This window comes from Ixodes scapularis, unplaced genomic scaffold (genome assembly GCF_016920785.2).
Source record: "Ixodes scapularis isolate PalLabHiFi unplaced genomic scaffold, ASM1692078v2 PGA_scaffold8__174_contigs__length_109621045, whole genome shotgun sequence".
Classification (NCBI taxonomy): domain Eukaryota; kingdom Metazoa; phylum Arthropoda; class Arachnida; order Ixodida; family Ixodidae; genus Ixodes; species Ixodes scapularis.
Window position 1 is genome coordinate 47,261,005 of NW_024609883.1, and position 26,090 is coordinate 47,287,094.

At 44.3% G+C, this 26,090-nt stretch overlaps 1 protein-coding gene across 1 annotated transcript; it reads right to left on the bottom strand.

The window, feature by feature from the left end:
- Positions 1-1,509: 1,509 nt before the first annotated feature.
- On the bottom strand, positions 1,510-25,244 carry LOC121833571. The gene is made up of 5 exons (XM_042286975.1): positions 25,131-25,244; positions 20,726-20,877; positions 5,169-5,246; positions 4,925-4,998; positions 1,510-1,637 (listed from the first exon to the last, which is right to left on the bottom strand). Exons 1-5 carry the CDS (start codon positions 25,242-25,244, stop codon positions 1,510-1,512), a joined length of 546 nt encoding a protein of 181 aa, XP_042142909.1.
- Between the last annotated feature and the right edge of the window lie 846 nt (positions 25,245-26,090).

Consider the following 26,090-nt stretch of genomic DNA (forward strand, 5'->3'; position numbering starts at 1 on the left):
TCGGTCGGTGGCACATTTATTAACAATGTCACAGCCAAAACGCCTTGAACCCGGCTCCAACTGGCGTGTTTGCCGCGTCCTAAAATGTGTTGCAACCATGTCTCGTTAATATAGACGCCATTAATGTGGACGCTCCGCATTATTGATATCATCATTGGCATAGTCCGGATTATTAACTCCTATTTAAGGGATGAATGAGTTAAATACCAGAATTTTGGTCTCGTTATCACGGACGCCAGCACCCAAGATTAGAAAAAGAAAAAGGTCCGACAACTTTGCCTAGATACCAGTGAACCCAGAGGTCACAGTGTGTACACGGACATTGGTTGCCGGTCTTGCGACAATAGCTACACACCAAAAAAGGTTTTTGTTTTGTTTTTACGTAAAATAGGTTTTTGCCGCTTGCGGTCTATCGTTGCTTGAGACCATGTGTGACATACAACCGGAAACCAAGATTGGTCCCTAAAGCAGCTAGGTTCCTAAAGCAGCTAGGTCTGTACTGTGGACCTTCGTCGCTGTTTGGGGAACGGGGGAGAAGCTCCGGACACACAACGCTAATTTCTCATATTTTCCGTTTCACCGTAACTCAGCAATCGGCGAAGGCAGTCAGGCTAGCAGATCAGTGGCACCTAAAAGACACAACAGCACCTAAAGTGGCAAAAACCTGTCCTGTTCTGGAAATGATGAAGTGAAGCGAATAGAATAAAAGAAAACAGAAACTGAAGGTCAGTTATGGCGGCGCCCATGCACAGCAGCCTGAAAACGTCTATTGTTTTTGGGAGAAACAAAGCGACGTCTGCGACACACAAAAGAAGGTTCGGATATAAGCGGGGGTTCCTCCTTTTTCTCTTCTCGAACTGCTTAGTTTAAGAAAAAGTCACCTAAGTGCTTGTCCCCGTACTTCTGGTAAGGGCTGTGAAGTGGTTATTTGTTATTATGGATGACTCGCACTACGGGCGATTTTTCTTGGCAACGAAGGCGTCGGTATTAACAAGACATGAGTGCACTTTGATTTCCATCTGACGACGTCATTAGAGTGTGGCGTTGTCGGTGGTCACGATCCTCTCGGCATCGCGGCAGCGATGGTGGACGAGGCGGTCATCTGCTCTGCTGCAGATCTCTCTCCAGCTTGACAATCCACGGAAGCCTCCAGCTGCTGGGACGTTGCAACGACAGCGACACTCGCGTTCCCATGTACTTTTTTTTTTGCCGGTACCCCTATCACCAACCACCAGGATTGCGACATCCCACAACATAACGCGACGGATTCCTTGACGTCCTTTGTTTTCGAGTTCGGGGCCGCTTTTGGCGTGTGTGGGCAGTAAAGGACGCTAAGCACACCAGTCGGAAAGGTGTCCCAGGCAACATAGGCTCCACGAAAAAGTTTCAGAGCCTTGTTGGAATGCTTTTCAAACGCCTTTATCAAAATCAGCAGCAAACGCAAGATAAATGCTATATCATGCGAGATAAACGTTTGACAAAACGTCGATGCAGGCGATGGTTTCTTGATCAGTTCTTGCAACTGTCGTCATATATCTGGTATCTTGTGGTTCCACAGAGCAAGTCATAAACAAAATCGCAGGAGAGGGTGCTTTGTCCTATTCGGCTCTCGGGAACCACGACACCACATGCACTTTCTGTATTGGATGAAGATGTGTGTTATGCAGTGTCTTTTCATGCACGTAATATCCGTCTAACACTGGCAAGTACGGCGGAGGAGAAAATCAATTATTATGCAGATAAGCTGTACAAGATCTTTTTTTTTCGAGCTCGCGCGATCACACCATTTAGGCTTTCCCCCATAGATCAGAACAAAGTAGTTGAATTAATAAACAAAACAAACTGATATCTATTGTAGAATTCTGGATCGCGAATCGGACGCCCGCTGGTGGAACCACCGGCGGCCATTGATTGACACCTGGCAATGCGCGCAAGGCTATGGGAGAAGCACACAAAAGTAGGAATTTTGAAGCTTGTACGCGGTGCTCGAAGGCGAATGATTTGTAATATGCTGCGATCATTATATCATGCGTTTAAAGATCGAATCGGAGTTTGTCAAGCGTTCGAACTCCGATTAAAAAAATACACTGTGCTGAAGCACCACCGACTCTGCCGTCGTCCTTTGCTTCATTTACTGAACAAATAACACGTTCAACAAATCAACAACACGCTCCGAGTTTTGTTCGTGAGAAAACCCTCACTGCAGTTCAAAACTAAAGCTTGCACGAGAAGTAGTTTGTAGGTGCACTTGAAACAATGTGAATGTCACCAGTAAAGGCCTTCTAACTTATCGTCTGCTAGGTTCTGATGACTTCGAGATCACAAACGACTCCACAGTGACTCTTGGCAAGCCTTATCTTATTGAACGGTATCACAGTTTACGCTTAACGAAGCCGCAATCGTCAAACCTTAACCACAAAATGACTATTAAAGAAAACTATATATATTTTAACGCTTTTGATATTTGCGCTTAAAATATTAACTGTCATTCTTGAAAAGCACGATACAATGTTCATTGTCGGGAAAGACATTCTAAGGTAAGAACCTACGGTTTTCTCTGTTTCTCTCATAGTCCTATGCATTACCTGGTACCAAGCAATGGCTGCGGGTGATGCCGCTCGACCCCAGCAAGTCAAGCCTCGCTCCGGCATCCAGCCTACTACAATAGAGATATGTGAGTCCGCCTGGAGTCACGAATTGGCCGATAAATCTCCCAAGAAGAAATCACAAAGCAAGAAGCGTTAACATTAGCTAGCCTCTGCATGTCTTCAGCTTTCAGGGGTGGTATCCTTTGTTGTGCCCATCCGTTGCCTCTTTTTTATGATAGAAAAGTTAATAAACGATTGTTTTATTTGCTAGGTTATTGCTAATCCCAGGTAGCGCGCCACACGAAAACCTGAACTTGGCACAAACTTGGCAATCGCGGGGACGTAACTTGGGCTTAATACCGGTTTGCTCCAAGACCTTAATTAGTGCCAGAGTACCTTTCTTTGGCGTTTTTATGGCTTTGCTCTGGCTCTCCTTATACCTGTCAAAGTTACAGACTTCAGCCAAAGATGCCCCGTGCGAAGCGAAGAACCAGCTGTGAAACCTAATTATTGCACTCGTCTGGTTGTAAGGCCCAAAGCTACCCGATGCCAGCGAAGCTACCAGCAGCGAAGGCCAGCTTTGGCACTCGTTTGGAGAATTAGGGCCAAGACACCCAGACTCTGGCCTAAGAAGGTCCAAGCTTGGCTCTACCTTGCCTTTTGGGGCGTTTTGATGTCCTAAATTTCCAGGCAAACACAAAATATTTACCCAAAGATCTGTGCTATTTGGAAATAAATAAAAGCGAGCAGAGCAAAAACTGCGACTTTTCGTCAGTCTTGTAGCTATCAATATTACATATGCTGGACAACGGAGGTTGACGAGCTTCAATTCGAGAAGACACAAAACATTTTATGAGAGAGTGTATGAATACGAAACGAATAATTGCTAGAGACTGGCGAAACAGTTTTTAAGCGTATCTATATTGTTGAAACATGGGAAGAAAAACGGGTTGACTGGCATACAGTCTCCAAAATATATTAAAAGGATCAGTATGCTTTTTTAGTCTTTCAATATTTGTAAATTTGTTCGCATGATAACGCTATCCCTACTGAAAAACCCAGTATAACTTTTCACTCTCTGGATTATGGAACTGAAAATGTAACTGGAATTGTTTCTGGAAACCCGAAACCCAGATTGCAGACAGAGGTATAATGTCTGAAAACCTGAAACCCACATTGAATCTAGATAGATTTCCAGTTCCATATTCCAGATAGAGAAAAATTATACTGGGTTTTGTGGTAGGGATACTAGCTAACATGTGTCTCTAGTATTCTCACAGGCGGCACTCACATTTACAATGTCTGTCAAGAAGGTATCCCGCCATTTACTATCCTCTAAAATCGAGGCAACCTAGTATAATGGCGAATTAATATTCTCCAAATTACTCGCCTTGAGGGCTCACACACTTATGTCTGCGTTCCTTCCGCATTTTTGAAGACATCCTGCAAAGCCCTGGTTCGGAATAGCCATCAGCTGTCTCGTCCTCTTCCCCCTAGTGTCATCAACGGTTTCAGATGTTTTGTCTTTAAACTACAATTTTAGCTTTAAAGAACGCCACACGTCGCAGGGCTTCATGTCTGGACTGTAGGGGCTTGCACAACTGGAAGACGCATTGTTTTGCTGAAAAATCTGCAAGAGATGTGGCAGGTGCATTGTCGTGGTGAAGCTGCCTGTCAACATCTACCCAGAACTTCGGTCGTTTTGTTTTTACGGCATCCTTCAGCCGTATCAGAATTCTATATGGGCACCTCTCATCTCCGAAATTTTTCCTACACACTTGAAAAGTGTCCGCTGATAAATATTCACATTTGAAGAAAACCTTGCTTCATATTGACTGATAAACTCGCTGTCCTAGTAAATCCGACGAACGCACACCGTTTCACCTGATTCTATGGCGTGTCGCTGCCGACCGTGCAGACCAAGAGAAAAGTGATCGTTCCCGCATTCCCCGCATGGATCTGTCTGAATGGCTGCAAATCGACATTCATGATGTCCCCAGGGCTATCCAGATAACAAAAAATATGGCGGGATACGTTCCGGACGGACTTTGTATATATAAAAATGAACTTTGCGAAATATGTTTGAGCACACTTTTTTCTACGCTATAAGGAACTCTTAGTATTGTGCACAGGGCCAAACGCTAACACTGTTCGTTTCCTTTAGCGTTGAGTGCTCCACGAGGTGCATCGCGCCGTCGCCATGCGCTAATCCAAAGCGCAGTTTGGGCTCCCACGCACGTGCAGTGTAGAACACGCAACGCTAACGTAAACGCACAGTGCTTGCATTTGCTGGTATACGTAATGCTAAATCTTAGTATTAAAAAAGGCGGTCTTACCGCTTACGTAGGCGATCCTTAGGACTCCACAGCTCTCGACGTCCAAATAGGTAAGGTATATTGGGAGTGTTTCACTTTCTGAAAATTAAATATTCAAAAAAGTCAATTGTGTCTGAAGCTAAACTCACCCGTTGATAGTAAAATTACAGAGGTGTGCGTGAAAAGAGTACATTTTTGTTGTAGAAAACTGAACGAGTACATTGTCGTTAAGGAGTTAGCCTATGGTTATAATCAACAAAAAGACTCACCCCCATTGACTGAAAAAACAATCATATTTTTCTCGGAATATCCTTCACTGGATTCAAGCGTTACCATTGCGAGGCTGTGGATCAAGTGTAACAATATTATTGACATCATGTTTGAAAGAAAAAAAAAACAATATTAAGCTTTAACAGGATGTACAATATATATTTTTAATGTTAGCGGTTGTGGCGTGATCTTTAGTTCATCACTGCTTTGACCGCAATCTGCTGTCGGCGCGCGCAGCTGATCCCCGATAAGGCGTGGCTTACCACATGAACTCACGACATCACGTGGGAAAACATGGGGCATAAAGAGTAGCGCAGCAAACATTTGACATAAAAAATTTATACACAACTCAATTGATAAAGTAAGCGACGCGATAAGCCCACCTTATTTCATTAGTACTCCAGTTACAACAGCTTTTAGAAATCCAAGAGTACCAAGGATCCAAGGCCCTACACGCACGCCAAGGAAGCAGGACCCATGGAAAATTTCTCATTAATAGAGCATGCTCGTGACAGACTATACTCGTGGAGAAATGGAAACTTTTCTCAATAAGTCTGGTGCACCGGAGATCAGAAGAGTGCGTCATACGTGCAGCGCGTACGAAACCACCCAAAGCTCCACGCAACCAAGCATAGCAAATTAGAACGCACGCATAAGAAAGGCGCGACAGATTCTTTGAGCCGCCTTGTGACTCCGGGATTCGTCTACCGGCAGCGAAAGCGAATGTTCGTGTAATGATGGAATCCCCAGGAGCCGTGGTTCCTTTTTTTTTTTTTCTTCTCAACCCAATGTCATCGTTTTTCGAGGAATACAAGACTGTTACCAGCGTTGGAGACTTTAATGACGTTTTAAAACTCTTATTTTTCACGGGGACTTGAGGGAGCTAGTTTATGGGCATCGAGGATTTCCGGAAGTAGCTCAAGAAAACCGGCGTGTTGCCGGACATCATTTCTTTTGGAGCCTTCCAAATAAATCACGTTTGGTTAGCCACTCTTCGCAAGCCGGAGGCCAAGGAGCACCTCCTGAACTTCAACGAAGGAAAAGTGAAGGGCGTCCGCTGCCTCGTTTTTTACCCCTGGTAGACGGAAATTCGTTTTCCCATCCGCTGGTTGCAAAAACTAAATGATAGGCGTACTATCTGATATCAAGATTTTCTTAGAGCGAATGGTGACTGTCTTAGAAATGCTAGAGACTTTTTTCATAGAATTCGCACAGATTAATTATCTTCCTGGTACCGACACTGATATGTTGTGGAATATGTTTGAGGTAACGACACACGGATGCTTACACAACTTTGCACCTATGGTAAAAAAAAAGTTGTTTAAGCATAACCCATAAAGTAATCGCGCTGTTATTTATCTAAAACAAACAATTTTATAAGCTCTGAAGTCAAGTGCTAAAAACACTCCGCCCATTCGGGAAAAGCGTGAGACAGATCTACGGTCTCCGATACGTGAGGCTAATTTCGTATACTACAGCTTCATCCTTTACAAAGTTTTGAAGTTTGATCCGTCAACAATTTAGGGACACTTATCACATAAAGGTGCTCATATTACTAAACTTCATGTAGATAACGAGATTATTTTGGATCCTATCGAAATGGCAGTGTGTGTTAGTCGCTATTTTGACTCCGTTTTCACCGAACATAGTGGTCCTCGGCTGGCCGCTCCGCTATTCACTGATTACTGCATTCCTGACATTGAAGCACCCAACGGAGGCATTTTACATATTTGCTTATCCTCGATAATAAAAAGTCTCAGGGCGCTGATAACGTTCTTAACCCATTTTTAAAACGGTATGCTGAATGGTGTTCAAGGTTTATTTTGTTTTATTCACGCTATTTTTGTCAGATGCAGCTATTCCCGGTAACTGAAAAGCTGCAAAAGTCATCTCTGTTTACAAATAAAGAAATGCGTTATCACTGAACAGCTTCAGGCCTATAACTAGGGTTCCGCGTTTTCGGTTTTTATTTTTTCAAAATTCGGCGTACTTTTTTCGGTGCTTATTTTAAAAATCAATTTTCGTTTTTTTTCCGTGTAAATTTATGCCCACAAGTGTATCGGCTTTTTTCGATGAATATAAAATAAACATCAACGGACACCGGATCAGATGATCCTTCTAGCTCTGATATTTGTGATCACTCAAAGAATAACGGCACAGATACATTGAAAAATATATGGACACTTTATTTGTCAAATGTGTGTAACGGTAAAAGAAACAAGAAAAAACAGAAGTACAAACACGAAGCCTATGCCGAAAAAAACATAGAACTTCACCTTCTTTACACCAGGATTACGTGAAATTATTATAGAACACACATGTACTTTCCCAGGTTCCCCTCGTTGATCCACACTCTTTCTTTCCCGTTAATGTGACCCTGAGCTTCGAGAATGCCCTCTCAACGCTAACACTGGACACTGGCAGGGTGGGGAGATTGGCCAACCAACCAATTGTGACCGCCAAAAAAGACACGTTGCGACGTTTTGAAGCACAGCACAACATGCAGAGCCTGCATCAAGCCAGTCTTCCTTACAGCGGGTTTGAAAGCACGTTTGTACGTGGCGAATTCTTGGGGCATTTAGGACTTCATGTTCCGATCGATGATGCGCGAATTAAACCAAAATGTCGTGATGGCATCCGTTAATTCCATACATTCGGACACGTTCCGATAGACACTGTCGTTCCACTTTTTCGCCACGGCTCTGTGGTACGACTGAAAGGTCAAAGTGACCTTTTCCGGTTAAAACTGAATTTTAGAAAATGAATTAAACGCACTTTTATCGGTTTTTATTGGTTTAAATTGAAAATGCCGAACATAAAAACTGATCTTTATCGGTTAAAACCAAATTTACGAAAATGGATTCGGCGTACTTTTATCGTTTTTTTTTTCGGTTTGAACCGAAAACTCCGAACCCTACCTATATTGTTGCCGTTGTCATGCGCTCAGACTCTTTAACACATTGTGTTGAAGCATATATATATTTTTTTTCTTAAAACTGAAAGTTTCTTCTGCCATGGCCAACATGATCTCCACAGCGGCCTTTCACCATCTACGCAGCTGGTTGAAGCGACTCATGGCTAAAGTCATAGAACTTTAAGGACAAGTGGGTATTATATTCATCGATCACCCGAAAACGTTCGACCGGGTTTTTCGCCTTAAACAACTGTTAAAACTTGTGGATACCTTAAGCAATTAAAATATGACTTCCTGGCTTGAAGATTACTTAACGGCTCGTCGATTTCTTGTTTCTCTTGAAGGGGCCTGTTCTGAGCAGGCTGACATGTTGTCGGAAGTCCCCCAGGGCTGTGTCACTGGGACCACTTGTATTTAGTATCTTTATTATAGACGTTGGAGGTTTCGCTGGTGCCAACATAAAATTTAATTCTGATGACTGTATTTTGATTCAAGAAGTCAAAACAGTAAACAACCAACGGTTACTTTACCGCTGTCCAGAACGGCCGTCCGAAGGATTCTCGGGATGGCAGTTGCCACTCAATATTGAAAAAAAATGTGTACAGATTGCCTTCTCTAGAAAAGTTTCGCCACTTAGTTCCTCTTATTATCTTAATGATAATTATCTGCTGAGTGTTGCCCCGTACAAATTACTACCTAGGAGTGTTGTTTTCGCTTGATTTAAAATGGAATATATATGTTGAAAAACAAACAAATTAGTCGTCAGTTGTTTATACAGCAGGAGTTTAGTCTGCCAGAACATGGCGACATTGTTACCCACTGTAGATAAGCAATTTAGCCAGTGCGGTACAACCGCTAGCCTGGGGTCTTTAACGTGCACCACGCAGTAGTGATACACGACCGCACGCCGGTACGATGCTCATCCAGATCGAAACGGGCAGGGGTGGGGCTCGAACCCAGGATACCTGGGCTCTGCATATATACGTTGATTATGTTTGTCACGTTCCTGTTCTGACGGTTAAAGCGGAAGATGAAGAAGGGGAAAAAGCTCGAGGACAAAGGAAAAGCTCGCGGGGTAAGATGAATTTTGACGACTTTGAACCTGAAGGGCGGCAGTTGCGACTAGGGAGAAGGAAGTGACGTCAACAATGCAGAAAACGCAGATTGGATGTTTCTTCTGCGGAAATTCGTCATCAGCGACTCTCACTAATCAACATCCAATCTGCGTTTGGTACGTTGTTGACGTCACTTCCTTCTCCATAGTCGCTGTGGGAGTTCAAATAGCGCAACATAGGTCTCCAGGCTTCGCACCTGGTGAACCCTGGCTCCGCTCCAGGTCTTCTCACTACCATCGAGCCGGAGCGACGTCGTGCTTGCTGCTCGCACCAGAAGCTCGGAGCATTGGATTTTGAGCTCGAAGACGGACACGAAGGGGCGGCCTCGCAACATTCCTGTCAACCCAGGCCGCGTACCTGGTTGGTCAAGTGACACCATCGAACCGGTGCTGGGTGCCCCAGAGCTCCTAGCAAGCTTGGACCCACACCCGTGACATCGAAGAACAAAGCCTGCTTCCGTCCCAAGCAAGATCGACGCTCGAGACTGTGAGTGTTCTCAGCTCCCATTTCAAGACGACCGAGATTGACCGCAGTGACTGTAGCTATTCAATCACTCTATTTTTTTTCTTTCGTTTCTGCTTATCAATTTTTTTCTGTTCTGTTTTTTTTTTGTGCTTGTGAGTAAATTAATTTTCGTTCGTCTACTTATGTGTCGCTTTGTCTTTCAACCTGCCCTCGTACCCTCGGAGTAACATGACAATGTTGTTCACGATGTTGTTCACGAAGCTTACGGAAAACTTCGGCCCCTGAAGCGTAATTTGAAGCACTGTTCTTCGGATATAGAGCTCACCGCACACAAAACTCTGTAAGACCTGTCTTATAATATGCTTCCCAAGTTTGGAATCCGTACACAATTACTAACAATTACAAGTTAGAGAAGGTGAAGAGATTTGCATTGCGCTTCGTATACAACCAGTACAAAAGAATCTGTCGCCCCACTTTACAAGACTGCTCAAATTGATTTTTTTTATTGACGAGGCGTTATAGAGAGCGACTAAAATGTTTATACGGTATGTTAAACGGTGACTTTAACATTGACATTACAAAGTATTTAACTCCTCGACTTGTTCGTGGAATGAGAAGTCTGCAGAATAGGGCTCTTGTTCCCTTTCTGTGTCGAAGTAACTGTTAATGTTCCGTTTTCTAAGGTACCATTAAGAAACGGATTATAATTTCTGAAGCATACGCAAATTTGACATCATGATTAATTTGTCAATGCTTTGGAAAGTTGTTCGTGAAAAGAATTGTAGAATTTCTGCATATATCTGCACTGTGAATTTTCACGTTTTTTTGTTTTTTGTGTAACATTTTGTGCAAATAACTTTTTAACACCTCCTGCCACAACCTCCAAAATGAGGATAGGATTATGTTTAAATAAATAAATAAGTATTAAATAAACGCCTGGTTTATTAAATTCTGCACGGAGGCATGTTCCACACAATAGACTTGATTGACTTGTGCACACGACCCGGTCATCGTTAAACACGGGTAAGAAACAATAACAAGTACACCGTTTGTTGGTACTAAAAAAGACAGATTTCTTCTCGATAGAGAAAACTAAGACGGAAGAGCAATGGCAGGTGGCGACCGAACTAGAAGCCTTTTTTTTTTTCGCTCAAAGTGTGAGTTACGGAAGCTGTAAAGGTTTCGGGAGGATGTTACTTTTTTTCTGTTGAAAAGGTCGAGCGTCGACTGCAGAATGTGAACTTGTGCTTCCCTAGCCCCCCTCCCCACTGAGGCCATAGCGCCATCCCTTCTACAATAAAGAATATAATCATCATAGCTGTTAGTGGGACTATGGTGCCTGGAAGGAGTCTCCGACTTGTGTGTTTACCGAGTCCAAAAATGTGGTCCCACGATTTCCGCCTGGTGTCGTCAGAGAAGTGCCATGCTGTCGCCGGTCGCGATCCTGGCGGCGTCCCAACAGTTGTGGTGTATATAGCAGACGCCTGCTCTGCTGCAGGTCGCTCTCCACTGTGACAGCACACGGAAGCTACAACAGCCGGAAGTTGGGACGCCTGGGACGCCGTGACGACAGCGACACTCGCGTTCGCTCGTGCTTTTCGCCAGCAGTTCTACGGCCAACTGCCAGGATCGCGACAGGCAACAGCATAACACTACGGTTTCTGTGACGTCATTTGTTGCCACTTCGGGACCCCTTTTGATGTATAGGCGGGATAGGACGCTAAACACACCAGTCGGAGACGCGGTCCAGGCACCATAGTAAGACACTTCGCGGTTTCGCGAGGTCGACCGCGCTCCATATCAACAAAGGCCATTTTTGGCACTCCGCCAAATATTCCACGGGCCGCTGATAACACAACAAAAAGCAAGCAAGATAACATGCATGGCCAGTAAAACAGTGCCCGCCGCGCAATCTGGCAGTGTACTGTGATAGGTGCCCACGTTACCCAGAATTAGCACTAAACAACAATTATCGGAAGATACGCAGATAAAACGGCCTTAAAATTATACGATGCATTATGTATCAAAACGCAAGTGCTTTAGTGTCCGGTCAATGCACCTGACACAAAATTTGATTTGATATGCGAATAACCAGAAAGGTAGTATTGATAGAGTGTGTTTGTTTTAATAACCTTCATATGAGCGTGCACTTTGTTATAAATACTTACTTGCCCCTGTTTATTCAGCACTTTTTGTTTAGTACGTGTTACTATTTGTACTGAACTGATCTACGAAAACACACTCCATTCTTACGCAGGCAGCTGAAGTGCTCTCTACTTAATACATCCTCATTGGGTCCAAAACGCTATGAAATTTTCGTCCGGTGTGTTACACGGTTTAACGCGGAACGTCTATGCGGACTGTATGGTGCGCGCTCGCTTTTTTACCGTTCATTCAGTACACCTGCTCCGAAATGACACCTAAGGGCTCCGACGCCACACCTCACCTCTCGCTGTGTTTCACCTGAAGTGTTTACAATTCTTTCACAGCTCTTTACTAGCGGAATGTCTGTGTATAGGACACCAGTACGTCGAAAACTGATTTTTCTATTTATTTTCTGGCTTATGCCGTTCTAGATTGTGAGAGGACGGTTTGTTCTTTTACGGGATCTTAACTGGGTTCTCATATCAGGAGGCAGAGCAACGTTTCGTCAACGCACGGATATACGTGCGACCGCTCTGCCGAAATTACTCGAGTATTTTTAATATACGCCTGCATTGTAAGGAACGAAACAGTCGAGATGCGGTTTCCTCGTTCCAAGTGTCGTACTCCAACCGATTGGAGAGAGTGCTAGCCTCTTTAGACGCACTTTTGACGAAGTACCACGTCACCCCTTTTTCCTTTTTTTAAAAAAAATCATCGTTGAATATCTACTATTGGTAAACGTGTACCCCAAAGAGAGACGTTAGTGATAACGAGGTTACCAGTAACATCATTACTTGTAACGCATTGCTTCCAACACTGTGTGAGAGAATTGGTGTAGGTCTGAAAGACCGCGAAAACGTGAAAGACCAGCTCGAAGAATAAGATCGTGATAGATTCATGTGTGCCATAGTTAATGCGCGCTCGGTAAAATATTTAGTGGGTAAGCAACCAAAAAAAGTGCCCCGGCAAAAAAAAAAAAAAAAAAAAAAAAAAAAAACGCAGTGCTCTTTTTAGGGAAATCGGCGAGACGAACTATCAGGGTGCAATCAGCGTGAGCCCGAGCATTATTCACAAGGCTTTTGTTCAATATTATAAGAGATATCCTATATGTGGCAGTCGTCTTGAGACTATGCCACGAGTAGATCGTGAGGATGAAAAATGGTTAGAACTACCTGTCACGCCGCAGGACGTAGAGGGAGCGATAGATAATCTGCCTAAAACAAAAGCACCGGGTTCCAATGAGATGAGAGCTGAGCCATACAAAACGTTTAAGAATGTTTTTGCTGTCCTTTCGTTATTGGTGTTTTCTCAAGCGTACCAATGTAGGGCGCTCCGCTTTAGTTCACGTGAACTTTCACTGTTTTAATTTCGACAATGTTGACAAGTGAAAGACGATGACAGGCTTTCGACCCATCACGCTTTCTACCGTAGATTACAGTGTCTTAGAGAAAAGCTTAGCGCGGCGATTCCTGCGCGCTGCCCTCCAACTTACTGGAGAACACCATTCGTGTGGTATTCAAGGACAGTCGATTGCAACGAATGTTCCCGTGGCACGCACATTTTAGAGACATGCAACGGCGGCATGGTCTAGGTCACCATGCTCTAGATAGCTCTTGATAAGGCATTTGATTGTGTCAAACACGACGTTCTGCTTGATGTTCTGGAATGCGCGAATTGTGCCAAAATGACATAGGCTGTCAGAATGGCATGCAAAGACTACAAAAAGCTAAACGAGGCAATATATCTTCGATCGTTAGTGGGGAAAGGTTATTCTTTGTCGCCTTTACTTTTTAATTTATATTTGGAGCTGTTGTGCTTAAGCGTCTTGAGCGGTGCCCAGTGTAGTGGGTTTCGGTTGGGTGATAGAGATATAAAAATAATTTGCTACGCCGATGGCATTGCAGTTTTTTTTTGTTGTGGTAAGAAAAGTATCAGTGTGACTGTTGCATTGGTGAAAAGTTTCTGTGAGGCCACAGGCGCTGCCACAATGGGTCAAAGTGCCTCTTGTTTTGGCATAAGGCATGGGCCACAACGTATTCAGTTTTTGATGGTGTTAACTGGTACCTTGAGCCGTGTGCATACCTCAACGTGCTCCTAAACTGTTTCTGTGAAGACAAATATGTTCGACCTTGACAGACGAGCTTCTCGGCAGTAGAGGCGCGACCTATTGATATTCGGTGAAGTGAAAGTTTCTAATGTTTTTTTTCTTACTTCCGAGTTATGGTACAGGTTACAAACCATTCATGAACCTGCAAAATGGTCACCGCGTGCTGGCGACATTCAACTGGAAATCATCTTCTGAGCCCGTGAGGCGTAATAATCTTGTCATCTACCCGACGCTGGGTGGTGGTTGTCACACGAGTTTGTTAGGCAACTGGTGTCACATTTTTTTGCGAGATCAAAAGCTCCTATTCCTACAAACCTACGTAAAAAAATGAAAGACGTTTACAACACCCTGTAACGCCGAATTAGAGAGCAGCTCTTGAGGAGGAGGACGGAAGGGTACTGAGGGAAGGGTATACCCCTCCTCCCTCCTCCCTCCTCTTCCTCTACCTCGTCCTTCTCCTCCCCTCTCTCTTCCTTCCTCCCTTCCATACCCTCCCCCTCGTCCTCCTCCCCGCGCGTTGCATCATTGGAAATGTCCCGTAATGCACCGCGTGGTTACTCCGACGGCGGCGGCGACGGCGGCGCCGACGCCGCTCAAGCCGGAAATGGCCGCCTAAGAGCTGCGCTCTAAAAAATTGTCGCCTCATTTTTCAACTTTTCTTGCGCCACCTTACAGCGGGGGACCATTGACAAATTTGGTTTTTAAAAGAGGTCCGAGCAAAGAGCAAAGGGCCGAGGTTCGATGCCTGGGAGTGCACGCACCTTATTGTTTTTTTCTGTAAATGACGCGTTCTGGTGTATTCGAGAATTATGTTAGTTACTCGAGGTCCGAATGTTCTACCGAACCTTGTACGCCGATTGTTCCAGAAGCCCTCGCGTGTACAAAAGGGGTCCCTCGTGGCGAGCCGGGGTTAGTCTTACTCCAGCGCTTTATCCTGCTGTTACGCCGCCATCGACGCCTGCGACGCTAGCCTTTTGCTATTTAGTTTTTGGCACAAGTTCACTCATTCAACGTTTAGGTTGCTTTAGTTTTCGTCGCTTCATGAATTGTCATTAGTGACAGTATTACCTTGCTGGTGTAAGCATGAACACATTAAGATGTGATTTGGTGTTAAGGCTATTCCCGGCACCGCTGTAACAAAATATCGTTTGCAGTGGAAGCCAGGGTGCCTAACGCCAGTGAAACGAATGTGTAGTCACCATCCTGGTAAAATTTTGTTTTGTTTTTAAAATTGCATAGTAATACGTCACCCGTCAAGTTTTTCTTAAAGGGCAACTCCACTCAAAAATTCGACCTTATCGAAATGACTGATATCGCTTTAGGAGGTCAAAATACGGTCATACTTAAAATATCACGTCAAACCGACGCCGCATTACCGATTAAAACCAATATTAAAAATGTTCTCCCGGCTCGGTTAGCGGCGCGAAAGCGGGTGAGCAACGCTGGCACCGGGTGAGCTAGCGAAGCAACACTGGGTAATGACGTAGGTTTAGTCCTACGCTCTCGTACGGACGCCGCGAACGCTTCGTTTCCCGTGGCATACTGCGATTCTGCTTACGGCAAGAGGTGATTACCACGTTATCACGTGTTCTCCTATTTTTATTAGCGTCCAGCCAGTTCATTTAAGTCCAGCATTGCTTCCGCGACAGCGCGGAAGAGAGCGAAGCGGTGCTGCTCGCTCATGCGCGTGTCGTGGAGCAGGAGAGACTCGCCGGACTCGCGTTGGGCAATGTCGAGCACGACTTGTAGTGCTGTGAATTGCATCAACAATTCGGTGCGCAACCCGGAGCTGCGGTTCCACAAGTTCCCAAGAGACCGGAAGGGGCACAAGGTGTGGGTCGGTGCTGTTCTCCGAATAGACGTCGGAAGATTGTCGACTCCGAGCTCCAACGCAAAGCTCTGCTCCAAGCACTTTACGTCAGACACCTACACACGGGATGTGCGGCTGCTGACTGTTGCCGGTTTCTCCACGAAACACGCGTCTTTGAAGAACGATACGGTGCCGTCGCTGTTCGCGTACCGTCCGCCGGCTTCTCCAGCACGATCGGACGGACGCAGCAGGTGGCGGCTGATCAAACTAGCGCGCACATAAAGGCACCTTATCTATAACAACTTAGACCGCTTGGGACTACATCTGCCAATCTATCTCTCATTATTTCTTTTTCTTTCGGTCCGCGAGCAAGAAACAAATACAGTTACGCAGCGCAGGCACTGACCGCGTCATATTTATAGCAGTCGGATTCGCTTTTTGGCCGGCAAATTTATAAATACACACTAAAACTTACTACGTTTGGTGCAAATCAACAAAGTGAAGCGGTAAAAAAGAAAATGCGCAAATTACCTTCTGTTTTGAAACTCCACGTGCGACTGACCCGACATTGTCGGTGCGTCGGCTCAGGAGCGCGGGACAAGAACTAGGTCATGCCGACGACGCGGCACTAATATCAGTGTTGCCAAGCTTCTTCAACCGGCAGCTTTGATTTCGCCGTGCCGCCGGAACGATACTTGGATTCGTGATTCAGGGTCGCCGACTTTGACTAAACAGATCTCATAACCCAAAAATTGTAAAAATAGAGAAGCTGCTTTTTAGGGAACGGCCGTAGACGTCCTAAGGTCGGTGGAGTACCGTCTGTTATGTAATCAGCCGGAGACTTTTGAGCACGTTTGAATTTTCTGCTGGGATGCAGTCTTTTATAAGGAGTGTTCTAAAGCGCATACTTAAGAAAGGACCCGTATTAGCTGTACAATCATACGTTACTTGAGGGTAAGCAATGAAGTATGTGTACCTTACAACGATTAATTTTTCGGGGGCTGTGTAGTATCTAGTTGTAGCGTATGGCGGTCAGGCATGCCGGACCTACGCTGATGAAGTTCGTTGCTGTTTTTCTATCTGGTGCCCTATTGAAAAATACACTTCAGCCTTGATGTGTTAAGGGACCCTGTCAGCCCTTGATACCTCTCAGACCTTCAAACTCATTTAGCACTTCAACCCCCTTCAGCCCATTAAACCCCTCAGCCCTTAAACTCTTCAGCTTTTCGGACCCCCTCAGCCCTTCAACCCTTTAGACACTCAAATAACTGTGAACATATACCAAAAATTGTGTAAAACGGTCCGAAGTTCATTTCAGACATTAAGCACTACATGCATGTTGTAACCGAAAAATACGAAAAGAACCTTTGTGTACTCACACCCGGGGGCAAGCAGCTGTAGAGAAAATTGATCAGGCCAAATAGGAATAACTGAGTTTCTTGTAACAAAAAATATCTTTCTAGGTACTCAGAATGCCGCTGGGTTGATTCCTGAGATGCACGATAAGTCAAATATTAGAACCGAGCAGGTGCATCACTCGCACAGATGTCAGTAGCACCTTGAGCGAAAACCACGAACGCGAAGCGAACCTCAGCCGCCATTGAGAAATACTGAGCACGGTAACGGTGTTTTCCCTGGCGCCGTCGCTGTGGCGTCTCCGGCGTTTTTAGAGTTCGCTCATGAGCTGCTGAAGCCGGACGGGCGAAGAGGCGCAAGAAACAGGGCACTAAAGGACCTTCCCCTTAACCCGCAGACTGAGCTACTCTAGAAGATAGGTATAGGACGGGAAGCCAGCACTGTGCGCCCGCTCGTTGCGGCCGCCTGATGCAAAATGGCCAAGCTGCTTTCCCGACGCATATATCCCTGAAGGGTCACGTTATCGCTCCTACATACACGCTAAAATGATCTTGATTGGTGGCGTGCCTTCACGGAAGAGATTGGTAGAGACTCCAAAGGCCTATAAAAATATGACGGGCCTCTTACGCCCTTTAGAAATTCTTGAAAAATTCCGTTAGAACCTTTAGAAAACTTCGACGGACATCTCAAACCCCTCAAAAACGTTTGAAAGATACGTCAAAATATTCTAGAAATCCTGGTATGTCTAATAAACTGATTTTGAATAGAGTGAAGTATGTGGAACATGTATTTTCCATTCTCGATCCCATGCCCGAATGGCTAGGCCTACGCAAAGTTCTCCTTGTAATGAATGCATTTTAGGGTGTGCTGCAAAAAGGATGCAGTTTTTTTTAATGTAAATTGACATGTAATGTTCTGTTTCTTTTCTTAATAAAAAACAAAACATGAAAGCCGTTTACAACGCCCTGTAACACCGAATTAGAGCGCAGCTCTTGAGGAGGAGGAGGGAGGTACTGAGGGTTCCCTGTTCTCGGTGGGAGGGGGGGTCACGTGACCTTGGGAGTCACGTGACTCCGACCCCCAGAAAAGTGTTTCCCCTAGATTTAGCGGGGAATTTTTTCCGCTAGACAGCGAGGACTTTTTTCCGCTAGATTTAGCGGGAAAATGTTTTCCGTTAGATTTAGCGGGGAATTTTTTTCCGCTAGATTTAGCGGGGAAATTTTTCCGCTAGATTTAGCGGGAGATTTTTTCCGCTAGATTTAGCGGGGAATTTTTTTCGCTAAATTTAGCGGGAAAATTTTTCAACTAAATTTAGCGGGGAAGTTTTTTCGCTAGATTTAGCGGGGAAATATTTTCGCTAGATTTAGTGGGGAAGTTTTCCGCCAAATTTAGCGAGGAAATGTTTCTCGCTAGATTTAGCGGGGAAATTTTTCCGCTAGATTGAGCGGGGAATTTTTTCCGCTAGATTTAGCGAGGAATTTTTTTTGCTAGATTTAGCGGAGAAATTTTCCACTAGATTTAGCGGGGAATTTTTTCCGCTAGATTTAGCGGGGAAATTTTCCGCTAGATATTTTTTCCGCTAGATTTAGCGGGGAAGTTTTTTCCGCTAGATTTAGCGGGGAAATTTTCCGCTAGATTTAGCGGGGAAATTTTTCCGCTAGATTTAGCGGGGAAATTTTTTCCGCTAGATTTAGCGGGAAATTTTTCCGCTAAATTTAGAGGGGAAATTGACCCATAATGCACCGCGCGGTTACGCCGACGGCGACGCCGCTCAAGCCGGAAACGGGCGCTTAAGAGCTGCGCTCTAAAAACAACAACAAAAACCTTGCTGTTCCGAGGTTAAGCGCCGCCCTATACAGATTCCAAAAAAACGGAAACGGGCTCAGATTCCGGCCTAGGTGCCCGCAATATAACGGATACTTTTCGCGGAAAAGGCGCCATGTAATGGAAATTTCGGTTGCACGTCCAACGGTCCTCAGGTGGTACACATTAATCCTCAGTCCTTCGCTGCGGCGTGCCTGGTGTTCCTCGTTGGTTTGGCGTACTTAACCCTCCAATTGGACTCCGACACATACTCTGCTCTCCGAGATTATATAAAAGAAAAATAACTGAGGCAATTAAATTTTGTCTTGCCACACAGAATTTTACAAAGCAGTAATTAGAAACAAAACTTATTAAATATTGCTTTGTTCGAGTCAGTGGTAATAATCACTTATTTTTCCAGTGCAATATTGGGTTCCAGCAAACTGTCACTCGTCCTTTTTATAATGCATAGATTTCATCGGGCCAGCCTTACGCTTTTCGTGTCCATGTAACTTAGCCTCGATGACGTCATAGTCTCATCTGTATCCCTGAGACCATTTCAAAAGCACTCAAAATGCATAGCATTTAGAGGCATCTGCCATAACCTGACACCATGGCGCCACATGGCAAAGTGACGCAACATGAAAATATGACGCAACGTGAAACCAGGACGTAAAGTGAAAGCGTAACTTCATAGAGTAAGCTGTCGTGACCTGACATCACGTCACCTAATGGTATGACGTCACGTGGCACTGTAACTTCAGGAGACAACATGTTCTATAGTCACGTCCTGTGACGAAATGACGTGACGTAGCACCATGACGTTACAGTGTCACGTGTCAGTGGGACGGCTTTATTAGACCGTTTTATTGTGGGTAGCGCCATTTTGAGAGCGAGGGAGAGAAGGGGAAATGGCTACCGGCGCTTTCCCCCTTGCTGGTTGTGTAGAAGGAGTGAAAGTCCCGGATGAGAGGCTTGGCTGGTGTTGGGTGTTTGCTGTGCCCGTGCTTCGTTTGCACTTTCTTCTCTGTTTTAAACTGCCAAATCTTAATTAGAGCCATGGGCTTCGATGGCGACAGTCCCCCGGTCATGGACACCATTGCTCGGTGATAGGGTGCACGAATGACGAAGTCCGTGGCTCTAATTAAGTTTGCCAGTTTAAAACAGAAAGGAAAGCGCGAACGAAGTTCGGACACTGCAGACACCCAACACCGGTCAAGCCTCTCATCCGGGACGTTCACTCTTTCTATACAACCAGCAAGGGGGAAAGCGCCGGTAGCCCTTTCCCTTCTTTCTCTCGCCCTCTTTCAGTAAAACCGTATATACAAAACCCTCTCAACCTGCGTTTCAGGCCCCCTTATTGTGCCCGAAGAAAGAGCAGCGCCAAGAGGCCCTATCGATGCCATGCATTTGGAACGTGCCAAAAGCAGCCAATTTTTGTTTGTCTCATGAGTGATTGAAACACGGTGCCATGTCCGTTTTTTCTGACGAAATCTTGCTTTATAACACACTTAACATTTTAAGACCAAGCTAATCAACGGGCACAACATTTAATTATCTTACTCGTTGTTACCTAACGTGCTTTTCATCAGATATTTTGATACATTGCCGGAAACTCGGTAATTATCTGCATTGGAATTAAAAACAGCGCGAAAAGACGGGGACCAGACGAACAAGTTACACGGACGCATCGCTGCGTCCGTGTTACTTCTTCGTCTGGTCCTCGTCTTTTCGCGCTGTTTTTATTTCCGAAGTATGTACCAAGTCGCCCAATCCTCAACTTTAGTAGATTATCTGCAGTTTGCGGTGCTTGATGTGACATAAATAGATCACTTACGCCGTTTGGTTTTCTCCAAACTCAGCTAATACCTTGTATACACCATCCTCTTCTCCCACCTGACTGACCTTCACGCATTTGGAAACGCCATATATAGGGTCCTCCTCGTAGTTCCTATAAATCTCGTAAAAGGGCTCAATGAGTGGGTACACCTGCGTCATTGCAGAAGAAAGAAAAAATAGGTAAGGACTCCGAACAAGCATTCCAAACGTTCTTTTTTAACACATTTACATGAACATAACATTATGCAATCAATGCCATGCTATCATCATATTACTCATGAAACATATCACCGTGATATCAAATGCTGCAAAATTAACATCTTTGTTACTCTTGGAATTATTAACCTACTCTTTTGTAAAGTCTTTTACGAGTAAATTTCGCGGCACAGAAGCTGTAATTTTGTGGCACATGCTAGGAGTGACAAGAGCTGGGTTCCGGCGTCCGCCTTACTTAAAGGGCAACTTCGGTCGAAAACAAAACCAAAATAAATGACAGTGTATAGCTTTAGTGGCACGAAATATGATCAAAGCCGAAATTTTACGTCGAAGTGAGGGCTCGTACTCCACTACAACCGATTCTAAAGATGCATCCAGCAGCTCTTTAGTGGGTGGCCAGGGGGTAAGCTCCTAGTCAAGGAACACTGCCGCAGCACCCCTGTGACGTCACGTCATGGTGGAGCTGCGGTTGATTGGTTGTACCGCGTACCGCAGCACCACGGTGACGCAACGTCGCGATCGTACGTCTGGTGATCAGTGTAGCCATCCCTCTAGCAGGTAGTTTCGGTTTTGCTGTAGACGCCCGAAATAAGACTTTGAGCTCTGGTATATATATCTAATAAACTACACACGACATCGAGAAAAAAAAATACCTTGTAATTCAGGGACATCTGCTTTATCCGAAAACACTTGTAATCCCAAATTAAAAGAAAAAAAATATATATATTTTACCTGAACAATTTTCAGTCATCGTTTATATTTGGTTCATATCTATTTACTTGATAACAATTCACAACTTGGCAATATAAAGTAGTACGTCCACTAAACTTCATATTGTCTGGGAGCTCTTTGGCGTTCCAGCTGCAGCATCTTCGTTAAGCCAAAATTACTTATGTAATTCCTTCATGGCTTCTCTATTCCATATAACACATCTGTCCTAAATCTAACACGAATAATTTTTTCTACCATGGTTAAGTCCGGTCCACTCAAACACATATAGATGCCCGCTTCCGGTTCTGACGTCACCACTCCGTTCAAATATTTAAACTTCCGGGTAGACATATTGCAACGAATATTTAAAATTCCAGGTGCCCGTATTGTGACGTAGGCGCCCGTACTGAGGAAGTGGCCAATCACGGAGCGCGCTTGCTTCTCGCCGGTGGTCATGTGCCCTTTGCGAGCTTGACGAATGAACGCTGTCCCTAACGCCGGTAACGCTCGCTGTTCTCACCGCACGGTCGACTGTCGCCACCACCGTGCTGCCTCACCGCACTCCGTCTACTCTTCTGCTGGCGTTATCAAATGAAGAATTCCCACTGCAATGACGCCCTCAAAAAAATGTTTAATCGTCTATAAAATGGGTGTTCATGGCAAGTCTTGTAGTTTGCAATCAGTCACGTGGTAAATTAGGTAGGAGATAATTGTTCCGTTTTATCATTGTCGCCCATTGAGGCTTTGTGGGGCAAAGTTCCAATTGTAGCCTGGCGTTACCCTCTTAGCATCGACGAACCGAAGGGGAAACGTTTTCGTCCCTCTAAGGTACTTTTGCCGCCTCGCAACGATGTCGCTCCTGTCCATCAGCACCAAGCTTCGCGACTGCAAGAGATTGACGTTGTCGATGTAGCCAAGTGGCGGAGCAGGTGACGCGCGCTATTTTTTTTGTCAGCGGAGGCACCTGTAGCGGCCGCATTACACCCAGTGCCGCGAAGTACCTATGCCAGCCGTCCGCCGCGCTACGCATCCTCTTTGTCCTTCGCCCGTATTCGGAATATGCTGACGTTTTTCGGATGCCCGTCAAAACCGAAAACGTAAAATTCCGCTGCATATACGTGCGCCGGGAAACGGATTTCTTACGCGTTCGGGCGGACGTATTTGTAACACGTGTCGATTTGAAGCGTATTTTAACATTCGAGTTAACGGACCTTGAATAGTATTCATAGCAGCCAGATTCAGATTTCGGCTCCGCCTTAATTCATTTGAGTTTTTTTTTTATATTTACTTTCTAAAGATTTTGAAGAGACGTCAAAAATGATACGGTATACACCAACACGGTGTACACAAACCAGCTTGTGTTTTCCCACAGTAGGTGTGCGCACAGCGCGTGCGCAGAAATCAGACTCGCGTGATATGAAGCTTGTGCGCATGTGCAGTTGCGACAGAAGCTCCGCCACAGTGGCGTGACGTTAGAGAGCCGAGTTGGTCTACTGTCGAGACCGTTTACAACGAAGTCAACGGGAATCAAAAATCACTTCGCTATATCCGCTATTTCGTTATAACCGACTTCGGTTATAACGAAGTGCAAAAGAGAATGGGAATCGTGATCGCTTCGCTGTAGCCGCTATTTCGTTATAACCAATTTCGTTATAACCGACTTCGTTATAACCGTTCTCGACCCTGGGCAATATATATTTTAAAAAAACTAAACATGGTCGACTAAAAAAAAATGTCCGCAGTTTAGGTCACAGTTGTTCGCGGAGGCATGTTTGGGGATTTTTTACAGAGATGGAAGCGACGAATAATAAATAGTAGTTGTAATGTCATCTTACCTAATTGCATATATATCAAACTAATGAAATATAGAAGCTCTGTTTTGAATACTTTGGGATTGAGAGATTCAAAAACGCCACACACGACAATCGTCAAAACTCACCATTGGTATTTGCTAATTTTTTAGCATATTAAGAGGCTTAAAACTCAAAACCAGTTCGTATACCTCTAACGGAATGTATTACGGGTAAAAGAATGGTGTAAAGAGAACGCGACGTAAAAAAAAAAAAAAATAAAAAAAAATAAAAAAAAAATTTATACAGCGTGCTGCAATTGAACAAAAAGTGAAAACCTTCTTTCTGTCATAATTTATTTCTCAGTACTCGTACTTGATAAAGGCACAAGCTTTGTTTGGTTGGGAAGGAAATGTAAGGTTCTACACGTGGTATTATTTTAAAAGCGATACTAAACGTAGTAGACTTAAAAGAAAAAAGAAGAAAAGATCCGCAATTTAGGTCACGGTTGTTCGCGGAGGCAAGTTTGGGGATTTTTACAAAGATTTGAGCGACGAATAATAAATAGTAGTTATAATTTCGTCTTACATACTTCAATATATCACACAAAAAAATATAGACGCTTCCTTTTGAATACTTTAAGATTGAGAGTGATTCAAAAACGCCACACACGACATTCGTCAGAACCTCGTCGTTCTTTCCCGCTTCTTTGAGTTTTCTTTTTTCTCAGAAACTAAACATGTCGGGACATTAAAAAAAAACAAAAAAAAACATTCTTCTTGTTGGAACTTGCGCCATGAAATATAAAAATTTGAAGCAAAATAAAAATAAAACAAATACGACTGCACCTCGTTGCCCGAATCCAAATGATACCGCCCATATATATTGCCCAGGGTAGCTCGACTCGTACAGATGACGCCGTACGCCAAGCGCAGAAACAAGAAAGCAGGGAAGTGCACTGCGCGACACTGTTAAAGAAAACACAACATCGACTGCCTTTTCGAATCTGAGTTGCAGGTTATCGGCGGGCACCGGCTTGTACCGCTCAGATTAATACCTGAGCACTTCTTATCACATTAGGAGATTTAACCAAATTCCTTTAAGGAAAAAAAGAAAAAAAAAGTAGGTATTGCGAGCATTTGTTTGCGTTAGCAGTGTAGTACGTTGATACACGAAGATAAGCAGTGTGTGGACCTCTGGACCTCACGAGGAAAAAAACAGGTGCCAAAAAAGTTGTACAGAATAGGATTTTAAAAGAGTTCTTATCGTGGACATTTCGTTTTTTTACATTCTTGCGGATTCAAAAATAAGGTCCATCTCGAACTGAAGTGCCCGAATCGACCAATTCTAAAAAACGCCTCACTGGGGCAGAAAAGTCGACACAAACAGACTTTTGGAAGGTCCAGGTCAGACCAAAACGCTCACCTAATCAGTCCCAAAGATATATTCTCCTAATGGGAGTTTTAAAGAAACGTTTTCCGCGCGCGAATTAATTAGAAGCCAATAAATAAAGAGCCTCGAGCCTATCGGAATTTCTTGACGGATCATGTGAAACTCGAAATGCAACATTACCAAGAACGAATCCGAAGTTGGTATATAACAGGTCATTCTCTTAAGGACTATTGCCTTTCGTATTTTATTTAATTTAAGCTAGTTGGACGTCGAACGCAGAGAGCCGGCACATACCGTAGATGAATCTTGATATTTTCCCAAATCTGGATTGAGCTCTGGGAAATTGAACGTTGCACTCGCGCAAGTGAAGCCAACAAGAGCGAGGATTTCGAACATACCAAGCGACATGGTGAAGCGGTTCGGAGTCAGCGTGACCAGAGTGCCGCGAACTGGGGGATATGATCGCTTGAGCTTTCGTGCTGCATTTTATGCACGGCTCTCAAGCAATTTTTTAATCTTCTATTATTACTATTTTGGTTTCTCTGATGGGGCATAATTACACGTTGTGCGCAGTGTTTACTTAACTTTAGGGGGCAGAGGCTTTGTCAGGAACCACGCCTTTATCTCTGCCCCCTACGTGACAAACCCGAAAAAAAAAAGAGCTACATTGCGACACTGGTTGCGTTGCAGAGGAATCCAAAGTTTCATGTCGTGCGGTCGTGTATCACTGTGGCATTAAATACTCAGTAATTATACACTCTAAGTACCTCAGGATAGCACTCGTCCGTACTGTCCTAGATAAAATGATTATCAACAGCTTGAACCAGTGCCAGCGTGCTCTAGTAGGACATCCTTCAAACGGTTAAAAAAAAATAAATACACCAAATAGTTTTAAAGCACAAAATGTTTTTTTTTTTTTTTTTTTTTTAACGAAAACATTAATCCCACATTTTTGTCCGTTCGTCCGTCCGCTTGTTCGTCAGTCTGTGCATTTCTCGCTAAATTTACCGAAAAACTGAATTAGTCTTTTGGTCACGTGACGTCAGTTGGTGTCACGTGATCTGGCGTCACGTGACTTATACACCAATTCAGTTTCTTTGTTGAATTTGGCAGGAAAATTGATGTCCCATGATCTAAACACGAATTCGGTTTCCTGTCTGAAGTTTGCGGAAAACTCGATGTCACGTGACATCTACCCTTCTCTTCCACTCGATGTCACGTGACATCTCCCCTCCTCCTCCTCCTCCTCCTCCT